We start from the raw sequence: 17,491 nt of genomic DNA, 5'->3' as shown, positions 1-17,491 counted from the left end.
AGTTGTGTTCTAGATGTTTTTCTTCTCATTTCCTAACTTGGCGTTAACTTCTCATGGAAAGTTAATGGTGCAGCATCCTGGAAAGAGGGCTGGACTTGGGGACCCAGGTCCTGTCCCCAGTTCTCCCTCTATCCAGGCTTTAGGGTCCCTTTCTATGAAACTAGAAGGTTTTACATCAAGCAGGGAAAGCAGACACTGGAGAATTCCTGCTCTTAAACTAAAACTTTTATTGCGACATTTTGATTGGCGGAGGCACTTTGTTACTCTGACTGGCTTTTCTGAGTCAGGGTCCCATTGGGCCCCTGCCCTTCCCCTGAGATAGTCATGCTGCCCAATAGCTGAGCCTCGGCCAGCCCTGGAGCTGGCAGTGGAGGAGGGCACCACTGCCCCACCCTCCTGCCCCTTCTGCAGAACTGGCACTGTGCCGGCAGACATGCCCACTGAAGGGGCATGAAGATGACCAGCCAAATGTTCCTCAGTGAATAGATCCAAAGAAAGGAGCTCCAGGGCTCCCTCTAACTGCTGAAACTAAGTACATATAATGCTTGTAGGTGACAAGATAGACAAAATCTCTACCCTGGAATGTAGAGTATTAAATATGGCTCCACCTATATAAATTAACTGTACAAGTTTATCGATCACGAAAAATATCCCAGCAACCAACATTAGTAAGCAATTTGGGATCCAAATCCGGAGGAAAACACAAACACAAGTGTTGCACAATGTGGGGAAGGGGGTGCAACTTGCCCTGAGTGCTGGGCAGCTAATCATGGCAGGAGCTGAGCTGTCCTTGGCACCAGGCTCCTGTCCTGCCCCTGGGAAGCTGATTCCACGTGTGAGTGCCCTTTCCCAGGCTGGATCCCCCACGGCCTGAGGGCTGGTCCTTGGGACATGGCGCACCGAGTAGAAACCGTGGCGGGCCCCAGAAGTCCAGCAGCTCTGAAGAACTGACTGTTGGGAGGTGATCAATTGTCCAGTGAGCTCGGGGTTCCTTGGTTCTGTTCAGAGATGACAAAAGGCGTTGGCTAAGAGGAAAAGGTTTGCTTTGGCTAGCACTTAGTTCCCTCAGCACAGGCTTGGTAAGGGGGGGGCACAGCTATGGCAGCGCTTGGGGGCCCTCCCGCAGCTGGGCTGGGGAGACACCCCGCCTGTCAAGCAGCTTCAGCTGTTTTCTTCCAGGAGCTTCCACTTTTCGTTTGAAATCCTAACTGCTCCTTGGAGCTGGCCAAGGCCCAGGTTCTTCCAACCTGCCTTCAGTCTGCAGCCCGACTTCTCTGACTCCAGGCGTAGATCCCGAATGGCCCGTTTCCTACTTCCGCCTGCACGTCCTCTCCAATTTAACGTCCCAGAAATAAACTGGCCTTGCCCACAAAACCCAGTGGCCAAAAGAGACACCCTGTCATTGCTCAGGAGCAAAAACCTGCGGTGCTCTCCAGCTCTCCTCGCACCCACCCAGTGCATCAGTGAGTCCTACGGACTCCAAACACTACCTCCTGTTCCCACTACCTCCCTGGGCCAAGGTGGCATGCTGCCTCGGCACTCCACTTCCTGGTCTCCCTGCTCCCACTGCTGTCCCCTCGTAGGTCGTCCCTTGGTGTTCTCAGGGCATTGGTTCCAGGACGCCCGCCCAACACACACACATGCACATGCACAGAGATAACCAAACTTCAGCGGATGCTGAAGTCCCTTATGTAAAAAGGTGCAGCATTTGCATATAACCCATATTTACATAGAGGCTACAGCAAGGCACCCCTGCATATCACTTCATTTGTGTGGATTCAGTGTAATGCTTGGCATGTGGCAAATTCAAGTTTTGTTTTTTAGAACTTTCTGAGATTTTTTTCCAAAAATTTTTGATCCTAGGTTGGTTGAATCCACAGATGCAAAAACCCATGCATATGGCTGGCTGACCGTATTCATGTCTCTACTCAGTGGTCCGTGGTCCTTTAGAAACATCAAGTCATCCTTCTGTTTCAAACCTTCCCGTGCCAGCCCCCGTCCTAATCTCAGAAATCCCCCCCACCCCATGCTGGCCCTGCATATGTGGCCTGCACCTCCTTTCTGCGTCTCTCCCACTCCTCCCATCACCTCCCACTCCACTGTGGGAGCCTCTGGGCACGCTGGTCCCTCTGTGGGTGTCCTTCCCCCGCAGGGGTGGGGAGGGCCTCCAAAGCTTTCCCTGGCCTCTGTACTTAACACACCACCACCTCCTGCCCCCTACCCTGCCCACGTCACTTCCTGCCTCTTCCTGTCCTGTTTGTCTCCACAGGACTTATCACCATCTAACATGCTGTAATTTCCTCTGTTCTATCTCTTCTCTTGGGTATCTGTTGTATCTCTGCCACCAGAATGTTCGGCGTTTTGTGTATTGTGTTTGTTACGGTGTCCCCAGCACTGGAGGCAGGATTTGCCCCTGGCAGATGCCAGTAAATAGTGGGTGAACGAGTGAACGCTGGGGACTCTGCACCTTGGGCTCAGACTTCTGTGGTTGGCTCCTGAGCAGCCAGGCCCACCCTCCCCCGCTGAGAGGACTGCCCTTGCCCCAGATAGGGGGCCCTGGGACCGAGCTTGCCCACACAGCGGCTGATCCTATCCCCTCCTCCACTCATGCTAAGTGTGACTTCGGGCTGGTGGCTTAGTGCTCTGTGCCTTTGGGGTGACAAGAGATGGTGTGTGAGAGCTCAGGGCACCATGCTGGCCGGCGCGGTGGCTGCTTCACACTGTTAAGCCACTGCTGTCATCAGCACCATCATCTCCCAGTCCTGTCCCCTGTCCCTGAGGTCCACACTGGCCAAGTCCTGCGGGTCTCGTGCTTTATGTGCGGTGACTTGTCGAAGCCACAAATCCCATTAGCTCCATTTTACAAATGAAAAAATAGGTCCCGGGAGGTTAAGTCACTCCCCCGAGGTTGCAGAGACGCACCCTTCACCCCAAGACTCAGCAGCCTGCCCTGCCTGACACCCCCACAGCCTGAGACTTGTGCCTGCCGCAAACCTGTCACCTCGCCGAGCCTGCTGTGGGAGTTGGGGCAGGGTGGCAGGGACAGCATGGGGGGCGCAGCGCCCTGTGGAGCCCCCATTTCAGTACCCATAGGGGCTGCCCCTTGGCCCCACCATGGCTGCTCCAGCCCAAGTGCTCATCTTCCCCTTGGGAATGGGGTCCCTCGGGCTAGTGAAGCTACCACCCCACCCTGCACCGAGGCAGCTGTACCTTCTCCCATGTCCGCCCTAGGCTTCTGTGGCTGCCACTTCCCCGTTCACGTAATCAGGCTCCCCGTCATCGTCCTCATCTGGGCTTCCTGCTGGGGAGGAAGGTGCTTCTCTCGGGACTCGCTCTGGGGACCAGCAGGCAGACGGTCAGATGGTTTGCACGGACACACCCAGCCCTGTTCACCCTGGGCTCAAACTCCCAGATGCCACGAAACAGCGTGAAAGAAAGTCTGCGCTGGATGGTGTGTCTGTCCTGGCCCTGGGATTTGCCAGAGATTTGTCCCACCCGGGAGCAGAGCAGGCGACTCCATCCCCACAGCTGGATGCTCAGCCTGCCCAGCAAGACCCAAGCTCAGAAGGCCAAGGCCACTGAGGGGCATCCTGGCACAGCTCAAGGCCAGTGCAGCTGCTGATGTGCTGCAGGCTTCACTGTGGAGTCAGCTGCCTTGCCCTCCCAGGGCAGACCCCCCAACTCCCTGCCCCCCAGGACCAGGCCAGGACCCTCTGCGCCTGCTGAAGTCCCTGTTCTCCTGCCACATACCCATGACCCTCCTGGACTCTCGCCACTGCTGGATGGAAGCCGAATTCTGATAATCCTCAGATCCCTCATCGCCTACAGGGAGAGCACAGGGAGAGTGGCTGCAGGGGGCACAGCCACCACAGCTGGTCCTCAGGCCCGCGAGGGGCCATGGGCTTCTCCAGGGAGGCATTCTGCTGGGCAGCCCCTCAGGGGAGGAAGGAATCCCCCTAGTGCATTCCTGCTGAGGCCCAGGATAATGGGGTTTCTCCCTGGATACGAGGTCATACTTGACCCAAAGGAACCAGAGATGTCAGCGAACTTTCCGGCTTCAGGCAGGTGATGCCTTTGAGCCATGGGGACTTCAGATCTCACCAGTTCCTGGTTGGCAGCCTCACCTGACTCGGGCGGCTCCTGCTTGCAGATGAGCACGTTTTCATAGGAATTAGTATCGTCCTCATCTGCTGGGGAGAGGGGAGAGGGCTAGGATGCAGTGGGCCCTGTCCATCAAGCTGGGCTCTTCCTCCTGCCCTCCCTCCCGCCTTCTCTCTCTCCCTCGTGGGCAGATGACCTGTCCTGCCAAACTCTCATCCCTCGGTCCCCCAGGGCCTTGAACATTCTTAATGGGCGCTAGCCTGGCTCCATCAGACACCACCCTGGGCACCTTCTCTGTCCTCCAAGGTCACCCCCTGAATGCACTGGGGAGGGGAGATTAAGGGATGGGTCTGCATTCAGGTGCAGGATGGATAGTTGGAGGGAGGGAGAAAGGCCCATCTCTAGCTGGCAATAAGGGCAGAGAGAGCCCCTGGGGGCCTAGGAGGGACAGGAACCAGGCCGAGGCTTATCTGGAGGTAGGACCCTTCAGGTAGGGCTGGGTGGGCTGGGAGTCTTTGCCCAAGGGCCTACGCTGAGTGTGCCATATCAGAGCCTGGCACCCCAGTGTCACTCCCCTCCCCTGACAGGGAAGCTGAGCTCTAACCGCCTCCCCAGCCAGTGTCCACCTGTGTCAAAGGGGCTGAGAAATGAGGGCTCCGCCCCAATTTGGAAGTGGCAGGGGTGAAGGATCGGACTGCTCCCTGCCCACCATGGTGCTTCAACGGCCCCCCTCAGCATGGCCCAGGCAGGAAACCAGGCCTGTGCACCACTCAGCGGGCATTGCCCACCCTTGGTCCTTGGTTTCTCTTTCTGTAAAGCAAAGGTGTTAAGGGTCTAGGGTTCCAGCATCCTGAGTCTGCAAGGCTCAGAGTCCATCAGCAAGGCTGCCCCACCCAGGGCCTTCCTCCCAGGTCCCATATGTGTCCAGCCCTGAGCGGGGCCTGGAATCCAAGGGGCCCAGTCTCCCCTCATCCCTGCCCCCAACTCCCTTTCTTGTTTCCTCACCCCTGTGGCTCACCCCTCCCAGCTCCCTTACGTCTCTTCCCTTCTTTGCACCCGGGCTCCTGCCAGCTCCCTCATCTCCCCCCTGCCCCCCACGCCATCCATCCGATGTTTGACGCCCGTCTCCTCCTCACCGCTTCTGGCCCCACGAGTGTGGCTTCTGAAGCTGAGCTCCAGTGCCGCTCACCCCTGTTCCCCTCCTTTCCCTCCGCCTCACCTTCCTGGGACTTCTGGACCTGCCCCCAGTTGCAATAGTCCATGGCAATGGGGTCTCTGGCAAGAAAACACAGACACAGCACCAATTTCTGGGCGGGCCTGTGGTCAGGGTGGGGGCTCCATGGTGGGTGGGGCAGTGAGGTCAGAGCTGCTCCAGCCATCGCTCCCCCAGGGGCCCGTGGGGGCTCGGCCAGGGTCTCCCCCAATCCCTCCATCCACTTCCCTGGACACCCTGAGCCACCCTGGGGCTGAGGGGGTATCAGTCTGGCTGCAGCCACCTGGCTATGTGACCCTAGACAAGTTCCCACCTGCCCTGGGTTTCAGTTCGCCCATCTGTAAGATGAGATATCTGAGGACCTTCCGTCTCTGGCGTTCCAGATGTCCCTGTAACTTGTCTCTGACTGGCTGATGCAGGATGAGTCCCCCAAGACAGCCCCTCCCCAGAGTAGGGCCATGGCCCTGTCCCTGTCCCCACAAATCCATGGCTACCTGAGGGGAAACAATGCTACTGAGGCCTGCCTGGGCCTGGGCCTGGGCTGGAAGGTTCTAGGCCAGGAGGCCTTCATAAACAAGGCAGCTCGGGGCAGGGCTGGGCGGGGGTGGGAGGGCGTGGGGACGAGGTGCCAGGCCACGAGAAGTCACTCACATGTAGGCTGCATCTGATCCGTGTCTGCTTCCTGCAGGAGGAGGCAGAATTAGGCCTGGGCTCCAGGTGGGCCCCCACCACAGCCTGCACGTCCCCATAGCCCACCTACCTTTGCTGAAGTTCTGGTACCTGGGGGACGCAGAATCTGGAAACAAGGCCAGGGATTTCCTATCTTCACATGTCTGCACCTGCTCTCTATCCCCGCCCCCACTAGCTATTCCCTCAGGCCCCCAGCCTGGCTCCTGTTCCACCCTGTGCCTCCTGGGCAACGGCCTCGCTGGCAGGCCTGCACTCCCCCCACCAGCATTGCCCTGCACAGCACCTCTCCCACCAGGTATGCACCTGTCTCAGTCCCACTCACCCCTGCCCCACCCGTGTCTGAGGTCACTCACCCTCGAGGCTGGGGGAGAACTGCAGCAGCTTATCCTTCCTGCAGGGGAGAGGGCAGGTAAGAGCTGAGGCGGAGGTAGGGAGAGGGGCCCTGGGGTGTCTGGGGGTTCGAAGTCCACAGCCCCTTGGTGGGGCCTTCGAAATCCAGCACTGGGGCTCTGAGATCCAAGGAAGGAGTGAGGTCTTGGCCTGGGCTCAGCCAGGTGGGGCCCCAGGGACCTTCTCATTGTTTCCTGTGCTGGTGTGACCCTTCTGGGCCCAGGACAGGGGGCGCATCCTACCTCGCTGGCTCCATGTTAGAAGCTGTGTCCATCGGGGCCCCTGGCCAGGCCTGCCCAGCCACTGCAAAGGACAAAGGGGTGTTTGCTGGGTCCCCGGGGCCATCTGCCAGTGCAGTCCCTCATCCCCCCACTAACCCCATTAGCCAGCCAGATCAGCTATGGCCACAGCCTCAGGGCAATCGGGACAGAGGGACTTTGATGTGAAACCCCTAACCCCGAGCCCAGCCCCTAGACCCTTCTTCTCGGTGACTCACAGGAATAGGTCCGGGCCACTGCGAAGTTCTGTTGATTCTCTTGCCTGGAAACACATGGGACTGTACTAAGCTGGGGCCTGGCTTCCCACAGCCCAAAGGACAGAGAGACAGGAAAGATGGACAGACGGAGAGGAGTGACACCCCCAGGGTAAGCGTGAGGAGGAGCTGCTGTCTCCAGGCCTCAGATCCAGAGCCCTGCCCCCTGATGCCCTCATTCTCTGGACTGACCCACACTCACTGGGTACCCACCCTTCTCACGTGGCCCTGGGCTGGAGCCAGCGGCCAGAGAGACCCATCCCCTGATGCAGCTTCCCCAGGAACCTTGGAAATGGTCAGGAGGGTCTGTGGGCGGGGCAGGGGAGGCAGCCCTGAGATTCTAGGGCACGATGTTAGATGGTTGGGGCGACTGCTCAGGGACCCAGCCATGATTGCAACCAGGAGAGACAAAGAGGCTGCCCCCACCTACCACCCCAGGAGTATTTATTTAACATTTCTAGGAGAGCGCACCCGTCAAACACACCATTACTCCCAAATAACTGTTGGACAACGTCAAGGCTTAGCAGACACAGCCAGGTATCCAGCCATCACCCAGTGTCCCTTTCTTCCTTTGAAACACTCCCTCGCACCTAAGTGTGGCCACGTGATTAGGCTGTAGTCAATGAAATGCAAGCCACGATTGTTGGGACTTTCAGGAAAGCTCCTTAAAGGAGTCACTGACTACTGGGCACAGCCTTTTTGTCTTTTCATTCTCTCTTCCGTCTGAAATGCGGAAGTGAGGGCTGAAGCCCTAGCTGCCAGATTGGACCATAAAGTACCCTTGAGAATAGAAGCACCACTAAGGTTGGTGCAGCAGACTAGTTAATCCTTAAAACATTTTGGGCTCCACCCCTGGACTAATATGGGCGGCACTCCTGGATACTGGGGGCAGAGTGACTTGACTTAGGGAGGATGCTTTAAATCCACAGGGGAGAGTCAGGCATGGCTTCCCAGAGGAAGCGATGCAGGAGCTGGGCACAGGCTGCAAGGACTGAGCCCAAGTTGGGAGAGCCCCGCCCCCCTCCTCCCATCCTCCTCTTGAGGAGGTTTCCTCCGCATAAGATCAATCAAGGAGGGGAGGGGGGAAACAGGGAGGAGGCCCGCCTTGGGGGAGGGGTATGGGAGGCACCAGGGGAGCCCAGCCCACCCCTGGTGGAGGTTGTGGGCTGTGATCTAAAGGGCCAAGTAGCCAAAAATAAAAGCCTGGAAAAATTCCGCCCAGGCCCCTGGGGTGCCTGGATGGGAAAATTCTATTTTCAAATCTCATTGTGGTTTTTCAGTTGCAAAAGGAAATGAAAAAGGGTGTGTGTGTGCACGTTTGTATGAGTGGCCACCCGAGCATGCACACAAGTGCTGCGTGTGTGAGAAGTACATGCATGAGCAAGTGTGCAGGGAGCGTGTGGGTGTGCGTGGGCGTGCAGGCCTGTGCACATGTGCACACGCGGGCCTCAGAGGGCCAGCAGGGCCTCCATCGGTCATGTAATGACACCAGTGGCCACTGCCCACCGCCTGGGGCTGCTCTTGGGACACCCCCAGGTCTGCAGCGTCCAGCCCGCTGACCCTCCCTGGTTCACACAATGGCCCCACCTGTCCTCAAAGTGCTTGGAGCTCCAACCGCCCGGTTCCGCCCTCTGCCTGGGTCACTGACCCCAGCTCATCTCTACCTCACCTCCCTGCTTCACAGAAGCCCCTGCTTCCAGCTCCTCTGTGGCCCCCTGGGCCCTTAGGATAAAGGGCAAGGCCTTTCCCCACAGTCAAGGCCTTTATCTAGCTCATCACTCTCAAGGCAGGCTGTCCCTTCTCCCTCATCCATGAAGACAGAGTCTACCCAGTCCTCTGTCAGCAACTGCCCACACTGTCTGTCTGTCTGTCTGTCTGTCTGTCTGTCTGTCTGTCTCTGGAATGTCCCCTTTCGCCTCTCTCTTTCTTAAAATCCTTCCCACCTCCTCTGTCAGGCCTCCCTAATCCCCCAAGGGACATGCCACATCCTCCCCTGAGTTCTTTCAGCATTTTCCAGGGGAGATTCAGACACAGCTGGCGGTTTGCTTTGTGCCCGGTCTCTGCCCCCTCCACACTGCACTGGGAGGGCAGGACTCCTCTGTCAATGCCCCCACCAGTTTAGCAGGCTGCCCTGGGCTGGGGTCACGCAGATCCCTGGAGGTGCTCCTGAGCAGCTGGAGAGTGGCATCCCCTCCTGCTGAAGGTCTTGCTGACCAGGCTGGGGCAGGACTTGGACAGTCCCTGGGCACCCCCCCCTCCCCGACTGCTCAGAACCCAAAGGCACACAGAGACGCTGGGCTGGGAGCACGGAGGCACTCACAGATTCCTCTGCTCATAGATTTTCTCAGACCGCTTTGCACCTGCAAGAACAGGACCGGGTTAGCAAGCGTCCCGGAGCCAGGGTGGGAACAGATCCAAGGTCCCTCTCATCCTGTGCCCTGTGCCCTGTGCAGGCGTCAGACAGGACGTAGGGGCCGAGCTGCCAACACTGTGGCTACCTGACACTCACAGTGTGTTTCTCACCATTTATTTAGGACAGCGGATGTAGAAAAGGAGGATGCCCAGGCAGCCCAGCTTGTCCAGAGCCACCCTCTGCCACAGATATACACCCTTGACCCAGCAAAACCAAAGCCCCATAGTGAGCCACCCCAAGGGGGTGTCACCCCTGCCTTATGCAGCTTATCTGACTGCCCCACCAACCACAGCCAGGTCTGGGCCTGCAAAGGTCTCTGGGTACCCGGTCTTCTCCACCATCACACCCATGACCCCCCCCCCATAGTCCCGCCTTTACCTGGGTGGGAGCAGCGCACACACAGGCTGGCCACCACCCCCAGCAGCAGCAGCAGGGCTGCCCCCAGGCATAGCAGCTCGGTCTCTGCGTTCATGTCTGCTCCTGGCCACTCTTCCTGCAATGTTACAACGTGGGCCGCCCCATGAGCCAGGGTGGGGGTCTGCAGGGCCACCCCTCCAGGATCCCACCCAGCCCCCACTCCCAGGTTTCTGACCCTACTGTCCCCTTACAGCCTCACACTGAGTCTAGGCTGTGGGAGTGCCCTTTCCACCCTGCTGGAGGACCAGGCTGGGCCCAGACCTATTTCTTCATCTGACCCCAGACCTAACCCCCTGGCTCCTGGGGCCCAGTATCAACACTTGATAAGTGCTGGAAGGTTCTGGGGACCCACCAGACAGTAGGTGTATGTGCACACTCCTACATACACTCTCGCTTAATCTACACAACTGCCTTTTCAGGGAGAGGCTTGCTCCATTTCACAGATAAGGAAACTGAGACCAGAGCTCCCACAGTTGCTAAGTGGACAGACAGGACTCAAGTTCCAGCCTCCAGATACCAACTCTGGCTCTACCCACTGCATCCCTTGCCTCCTGTGAATCCAGCTTTTCTCCCCAAGCCAGGAGTCCGTGGACCCTTCTGCATGGAAGCCTCTAGAGCCTCTAGCATGGCCTTCTGGGTAAGTTTGAAGTGGGATTTCCTTTCCTTAAACACCTGTGCACCCTGCTCCCTCTTGTCCTGGGAGCTGAGAGGAGGGAGATCAGGGAAGCCTTCTTGGAGGAGACGGGCCTGACAGCATGGAAGGAGAAGTGTGCTCAGGATAGAGGGACCTGGTGTGCTGCCCACGGTGGGGTGGCTGCTCGTGGCATGTGCTGGGAGGGTGGGGCTGGAGGACAGCGGTGCAGGGCGAAGAGGTCCCAAATCCCCGGCTCTTAGTCAGTGGCCAGTCCCAGGCTTGGGGCCACTGTAATTGTCAGGCTTTGGTGATGACAGCCACGCACCAGGGCCTGGTAAATGCAAGAACAGGTCCTCTCAAGGGGGCTTCCAAGGAGAATTGTTGCAACTATTATAATAAAGAGACTCAGCCCCCCCCCCAAAATAGCCAGGCAGCAGGGGTTGTATGAGGGGCTGTACCCCAAGAGGGCACATGGAGACCCTACCACTGAATGTCCACTCTGCGCACATCTGTGCGTCTTGCATTGAGAACCTGGGAGAAGGGCTTCTCCCCACTTTATAGCTGGGGAGGATGAGGCTTGGGGAGCAGCTGGATTTCGTACTGCCCATCTCCTGCTTCACGCGCTCGAGGCCCGTGTGTACCCGGCTGTCCCCCCACATCTCCAAGCTTCCTGAATCCCTGTGGCAAAGTTGACAAGGGATCTCCATGCAACATGAAGCCTCAGTCAGGGACTCGTCACAGAAAAGCCACCTCTCCTTCCCTAAAACACCAAGTGAGTCAGAGGGAACACAAGAATTCCCGAACCTCATGACCGGGCAGCTTCCATGTCAAGAGAAAGATTGACCCGCATCATCCCAGGATATTGTCTGAGGGGGGATGAGCCTCCTCTCAGAGCCTGGGCACTGTCCCCACACCCAGCCTGTCCTGTGGCCATCCCAGGGCACACTCCCTCTGGAACCTCCGGCCATGACCCAAGTCTATCTCAGGCTGTGTGAAGTTGGGAGCACCTGCCTTAGAGGGAGGACTTCGGGGGCCAAATCCTGCCTGTGTCTCAGCATCTCTTGGCCTCAGTTTTCTCATCTGTAAAATGGGGATCAGTCATGTCCAGTCTGGCTCACGGCCGGGGCTTCCTGAAGCCGGGGCTTCCTGAACCCCTGAAATCTGGTGAGGGCCTTATTTCTGGCTGGCTGATTGGAACAGCTTCCTCAGCCTCCTAACCCTTGACAGCTTTGGATTTTGCTTAGGACAGCAACTATCTTTCTGCCCTCAAAGGACATTTGGGCACAGACACTCAGGGTGGGTTGCAGATATGCTCCCTGAGAGCTGGCACACAAGTTCACCCCCAGCAACCCCAGAGGCTGCTTAAGAACCTTGGACCAAGTTCACAGTCGGTCTGGCATTTGAGGCTGAGACCTGACCTGCTAACCTTTGGGGAAGGGCAGCCCTCCATGCCAGAGGACCCTGGCCACCAGAGAGCCCTCCTGCTTCCTGGGGTGAGCAGTATATTCGGGGATGCTCTCAGCTTTGGTCCAACTCCACCCACCTGGCTCTGGGGGAGGGTGGGGTGGGGTGCATGAGACCAAATTTCTGCTTAGGAATGAAAATTGAATCCCAGCCTCACGGGCCTTTGGTTGCCCCTTTGTTAAATGGGGGAAATAATGACACTCTACCCGTGGGTTTGTCACATGAGGTCTGGCATTGAGATGACGCATGTAAGGTGCTAGTGCAGGGCAGGGTACGGTTGGCTGTGACTTCCATGACTGGCCATCATCAAGGTCCCCATGGAAGGGGCAAGCACAGCCACAGCCTGTCAGGGCCAGATCTGGCTGGTGGGCCCTGCAGCGAACAATGGGGAGCCCTCCCCACCTGGTTCTCAGACACGTAGGCCTGAGCCTCCCTCCACTGCCCCTTTAGGGCATTGGGCTGGGGACACTGGCCCTTGCCCTAGCCCCTCAGTCAGTTGTCACAAACACATGAAGCATCACGTAGGAAACACCACTCCTCCCTCCCAAGGGAGGCCCAGAGGTGAACACTCTGTCCAAAGTCACAGTCAGGATCCAAACTCAGGGCAAGCTGCCTCCAAAGGCCACACCCTTTTGCCTTTTTCTTATATTGCATTGTTTTATTTATTTATTTTTTTTATTTTAAGGAGGCCACAGCTCACAGTGGCCCATGCAGGGATCGAACCGGCAACCTTGGTGTTCTTAGCACCATGCTCTAACCAACTGAGCTAACCGGCCACCCCATTATATTACATTTTTAAGAATCATGAAATATTTTTTAAAAGAGGCTAATTTGAGGAAACCTCCTGTGGCTGCCCCTTGTCCCTCAGACTGAATAAATCTGTCCCCTCTCGTTGATTTCCACTTATGTTCTGGGAGCAGATGGGGTATGGTGAGGGTGGAGGGAGAGGAAGGAGGCTAGGTGGCAGGACAGGCCAGCCCAGCAGCCCCAGGAGGCCCTAAGAAACCAGGCAGGGCTGGGTGGGGTGGGGAGGGAGGCTACGAAAGCCCGTGGCTCTGTGGGCCGAAATAGCACAAGGGGAAGTGGGCAGTTTTCATATGAGCAAGGTTTGCATCAAGCTGACTGTGGGAAAGCCCTACATGCTGGGCTGAATGGGCCTCAGCGTCTGAGCCTCCTGCCCAAAAGGTCCTTGGAGATGATACTGCCCACTCTCCCAGCGCTTGTCATGCTGTAGATGGGGGAAACAAAGGCCCACCAGGGCCTCAGGGCAGGCTGAGAGGTGAGGGTGGAGCGAGAGGTCCCGGTCTGAGTCTTGGAAAGGATCCTTATGCTGGGCTGTGCTCTGGGGTCTGTTCTGTTTTTCCAAATAACCTTGGCCTTCACATAAGGCTGGCCTGAGAGGCTTCTAAATGGAGGCTTTCTCAGTGCTCAGGGGGCCTGGGCAGCCCTTGTCCCAGCACAGAGGCGGGGGCTGGTGCAGACCAGGGCCACTTGTTGACAGAGCTGGGCACCAGGATCTCCCTAGGGCCTAGAGCCTCGCAGAGCCCCAGCAGAGGGCTGGCAGGCCAGGCTGGGGAATGGGTGGGCAGCAGGGATAGCTGCTTCCATCTGGCCTGGGCAGGACCTGGGCACGCTTGCCTGTAGTCTTACCCATCCTCCCATAGCTTAGTGGCAGGGATGTTACAGTCCCATTTTACAGATGAAGAAACCAAGGCTCATTGCCTGGACCTAGGCAGCCACTGTCCCAGTCCCTCACCAATCTCTGGAAGTTACAGGACCACCCTGGGGGCTTCCCAGGGCTGTGCAGGCTGAACTGGAGAAGGTGAGGGCAGGAAAGTGGCCAGAGCCCCAGAAACAGGATGCCCCTCTGAGTGTCGCAGGGCCAGGTCAGGACTGAGGCCAAAGGAGGCATTCTGACATCTTCCCACTCCACCCAACGGGTCGCCAAGGGCTCCTGCTGGGCCAGCGGGGCCACTCCACCCTCAGGGAGTGGGCACCTCAGGACCTCTGCCCCAGGGCCAGCCTCCAGGCATTCTTGGGGAAGGCTTACCTGAGAGTCGGGGGCTCTTCACGGCAATCACCTCATCCTGAGCCCACACACCTGCCCGAGCTGACGCCAATGCTGCAAACACTGGCGGGCAGCAAGCAAGACTGCGGGCTTCCTGTCAGCCACTGAATCATCCCTCACATCCGCTGCCCTGCCGGACAGGCTCTGCTGTGAATAGGCGGAGACACACACACGCGCACACACACACACAGAGGCAGAAAGAGAAAGAACGAGACAAACAGGCAGAGAGAACAGAAAGACAGGGACACACAAACATACACACATTAAATACACATATGTAAACACAAGTCACAGGGAGAGGAAGACACACACAGGAACAGGGAGACAGAATAAATGGGGGTGTTCACATGGTCACACAAACAGCAAGGGGGTAGGAAGACATGCAGAAACACACACTTAAGAACACGCATAAACACAGAAATACACATCCACACTGTAAAACCCCCCCACACAGTTACCCAGAAACAGAACCAGAGAGAGAAAGAGACAGAGACCGAGAAAGAGATACACAGGCAGGGAGAATGAGGAAGAGAAACACATACACGCAACATACACCGAGACACAGAGAGGGACAGAGAGAGAGAGGCAGAGGTTGAGCCTGAGATCAACCAAGAGACTCAGACTCAGAGGGAGAGTGAGACACAGAAAGACAGAGATCCTCAGACGGTCAGAGATACATAGAGTGAGGGGGCCAGAGACAGACAGACGCTCAGAGAGCAAGAGTCCCAAGAATGAGACACACAGTACACACACATACATAGAACGGGGGACCTGGTAGACAGGGCAGACAGACAAACGGCTCAAGACAGAAACAGCTGACAGAGGAATGACAGCCACAGGCATTGGCGGGAGCAAGACAGAAGCCAAGCTGAAGGACAGAAGGAAGGACAATCACACTCCTCCTCCTGGGAGCGGCATCTCATCACCCCCATTTTCCAGATGAGGCTCACGGAGGCATGGAGCAGGGTGACAGCACGAGCAGTGTGACCTCAGCCCCACTCTGACCGCTCTGTGCCTGCGGCAGCCCTTTCCCTCATCTGGGGAAGGTGCGATATAAGGTCTGGAAGGCACAGCTCCCTGGGAGAGGCAGGGAACCCCATGAGTCGTGCTGGAGTGCTCATGCTGCTGGCCATTAGTAACTTGACCAAGGCCACGGAACTATTAGTGGTACCCCACTCACCCGAAACCCCAGGGAAGCCCTTGAGGGCCCCTCCAACTCCCCATCAGTCTGGCACTTCAGAGCCTGGTCTCTCTAGCTCTGGTGGCCCCTCTCAGCTTGGGCCTGGCTGTGTATTGTGGCCCCAGCTAGGGGTGGCCAAGACCTCCCGCAGCCCAGGCCCAGCCAGGGCTGGCAAAGGGGGAAGTGTAGGCAGGCGGCCCTGCCATGACCTAAATGGAAACCGAGGTCTGGGCCCACTGCTGCCACCTCGTGGGGGAGAAGGGCGGCACACAGCTAGAGCTTGTTTTGGGACATCCTGTGGGCCCTGGGCCCCAAGAGTGTTTCCCCATCCCGTGGGACTAGGACTGAATCCAACCCCATCTGACTTCCAAACCTGTGCCCTTGAGTCACAGCCACACTCCCTCATTCCACATGTGCAACACTACATTTAACCCCTAGGTCACTCTTGCTAGCAGGATGTTAGTTTCTTAAACAGGCGAGAAGACAGAGGCTCCTAGAGGACAAGTGGGTTTGAGCCAGACCTCAAAGCCTCCAAAACCCATGGTCTTCCCCCCCCCACCCAATGCAGGACATCAGTGCGTGTGTGCCAGCAGCCCTCCTCCTTGGGCTGCCACCTTGCCCCTCACACAGCTGGGCAAGTCTTGGTACGTTTCCATCAGTCCCTGGACCATGTGTCTCAGGTTTCTTGCTCAGAGACCATCAGAGGCTGCAACATGTCTAACAGGAATGGAGTTTTGTTCTGTACTCCTGGCTTCTGTCTTGGGCCTTAGCAAAGGCAGGTGCTGGAGAAGTAACCTCTGACCACTGGCAAAGTCTCCAGGTCGGTCCAGTGTAACCAAGGCCCCTTTGGACCTGCTCTGCGCCCACTTTCCATCTATAAAAACTCGAAGACTCACTCTTCCTGGCCCTGGGTGGAAGGAGCACCCTGCCCCCTTTCTAGGCAATTCTAATTCCTCCAAGTTCTATGTTATTTATAAACCATTCAGTTGTGAATCAGAAAATAAGCTTTAAAAAACGAGACAGTTCATGTCCAGTTGTATCAATTCTTGAGCACTTTAGTTGTTTACAATTCAGTGGGTTTTGGTATATTACGTTATAACAAAATTTACCATTTTAACCACTTTTAACTGTGCAGCTCAGTGGCATTAATTACACTCATAATGTCCTTTTCATCACTCCTAACGGGGCTACTTGGTTTTCAGGTCACAGCTGAGGAAGTTGTGTGCAGTCGTAGCAGGTACCTACCGAAGTAGTACTGCACGGCTCCAGGAGCTCCAAGGCTGAGAATCTCCTGGGGAAACATATCCTTGAAGGCTGATGGGAAGCTATGGATTTTCTTCAGGGCATTCGTTCTAGAAGCCCCTGGAGGCCACTATGAAGTTGTCTGACTGCTACCCCCAACTCTCAAGGTGCAAATGGGAATCACCCCCGCCCCTCATGCCCAGTCATTTACATTTCTCTCTGGTCTCACTACCCAAAGGAACCTAGAATACTCCATTTTTCTGCCTCCTCTCACCTGTTTTTTTTCCCTTTTGGTTTTGTCATGTTATTTCTAAAGTGTTTATATATTTAAAAAAAGATCACGCTGTCTATAAGCACTTGGGGCGAATTTTCCGTCTACTACCATAACCGTGACCCATCCGTATTGTTGAGTGGTTGTCGTTCACTCCTCTAGGCTGCTGTACAATAGTCCATCATCTGAATATACTTTTTCCTGCCATGTTATTTCTCGTGGGTACTTACCTCGGAGGGGAACCACTGGCTATAGAGTATGAGAACAACTTTCAAGTTCATCCCCAGTGGCTGCACCATTTACACTCTCCTCTGTGACAAGACCCACAAACTCTCCAGCAATGGGTCAGGCTTCTCTAGACTTTTGCCATCTGAATGGGTACAAAACCGTATTTTCTTTTTTTGCAGTCTTGATTTGTAATTCCTTGATTGCCAATGTGGCTGAACGTAATTTTTTGGCCACAATTTTTTCCTCTTCTGTGAAATGTCAGTATTTTACTTAGTTTTCTATTGGGTTTTCTTTTAGCGATTTGCAGGAATTCTACATAGACCATCATTTTTCAGTTTGTAACTTGTCTTTTCCTTTGTTGTTTTGATAAAGTAGTTTGTTAAAAAGAAAAAATCTGGTGAATACATGCTTCAAGAGTACAATGCACGTGAGAAAGACTTCTACCAATTCCAAAGAATCTTGGTGCTACTTACAGAAACTCTGGGCTACCTGTAAAGCTTCTCTGGTCTCCCTCCCTCCCTGCCCCGTTTAGGTCAGCAATGATTTTAACCTTTTATTAACAGGTACAGGAAACAAATTCTCTCCAACGTCCAAACTGAAAACCAAAGAGTCTACTGCTGTGAAATAGTTTGCTTTTATTTGTATATT

General features: G+C 56.1%; 1 protein-coding gene and 1 non-coding gene across 4 annotated transcripts; both read right to left on the bottom strand.

Annotated features, from left to right (window-relative positions):
- Positions 1-207: 207 nt before the first annotated feature.
- Positions 208-14,445, bottom strand: LAT2 (linker for activation of T cells family member 2). Of its 3 annotated transcripts, none has more exons than XM_019754988.2 (13): positions 13,905-14,445; positions 9,718-9,832; positions 9,247-9,286; positions 6,891-6,934; positions 6,637-6,697; positions 6,358-6,395; positions 6,075-6,110; positions 5,966-5,996; positions 5,321-5,376; positions 4,125-4,187; positions 3,751-3,822; positions 3,211-3,334; positions 208-998 (listed from the first exon to the last, which is right to left on the bottom strand). In XM_019754988.2, the coding sequence occupies exons 2-12, from the start codon at positions 9,809-9,811 to the stop codon at positions 3,228-3,230; spliced, it is 642 nt and encodes a 213-aa protein (XP_019610547.1). In that variant the 5' UTR covers positions 9,812-9,832; positions 13,905-14,445; the 3' UTR covers positions 208-998; positions 3,211-3,227. The 3 variants fall into 3 exon arrangements, with proteins under 3 accessions (XP_019610547.1, XP_074184531.1, XP_074184532.1); XM_074328430.1 differs by lacking the exon at positions 13,905-14,445 and adding an exon at positions 10,545-10,715; XM_074328431.1 differs by lacking the exon at positions 13,905-14,445 and adding an exon at positions 10,429-10,648.
- On the bottom strand, positions 12,557-12,630 carry TRNAL-AAG (transfer RNA leucine (anticodon AAG)). Its single transcript has one exon. It is a non-coding gene; the product is annotated as a tRNA-Leu (tRNA).
- Positions 14,446-17,491: the final 3,046 nt, after the last annotated feature.

This window comes from Rhinolophus sinicus, linkage group LG03 (genome assembly GCF_036562045.2).
Source record: "Rhinolophus sinicus isolate RSC01 linkage group LG03, ASM3656204v1, whole genome shotgun sequence".
Taxonomy (NCBI): domain Eukaryota; kingdom Metazoa; phylum Chordata; class Mammalia; order Chiroptera; family Rhinolophidae; genus Rhinolophus; species Rhinolophus sinicus.
This window is presented reverse-complemented; position numbering and strand designations above follow the sequence as displayed.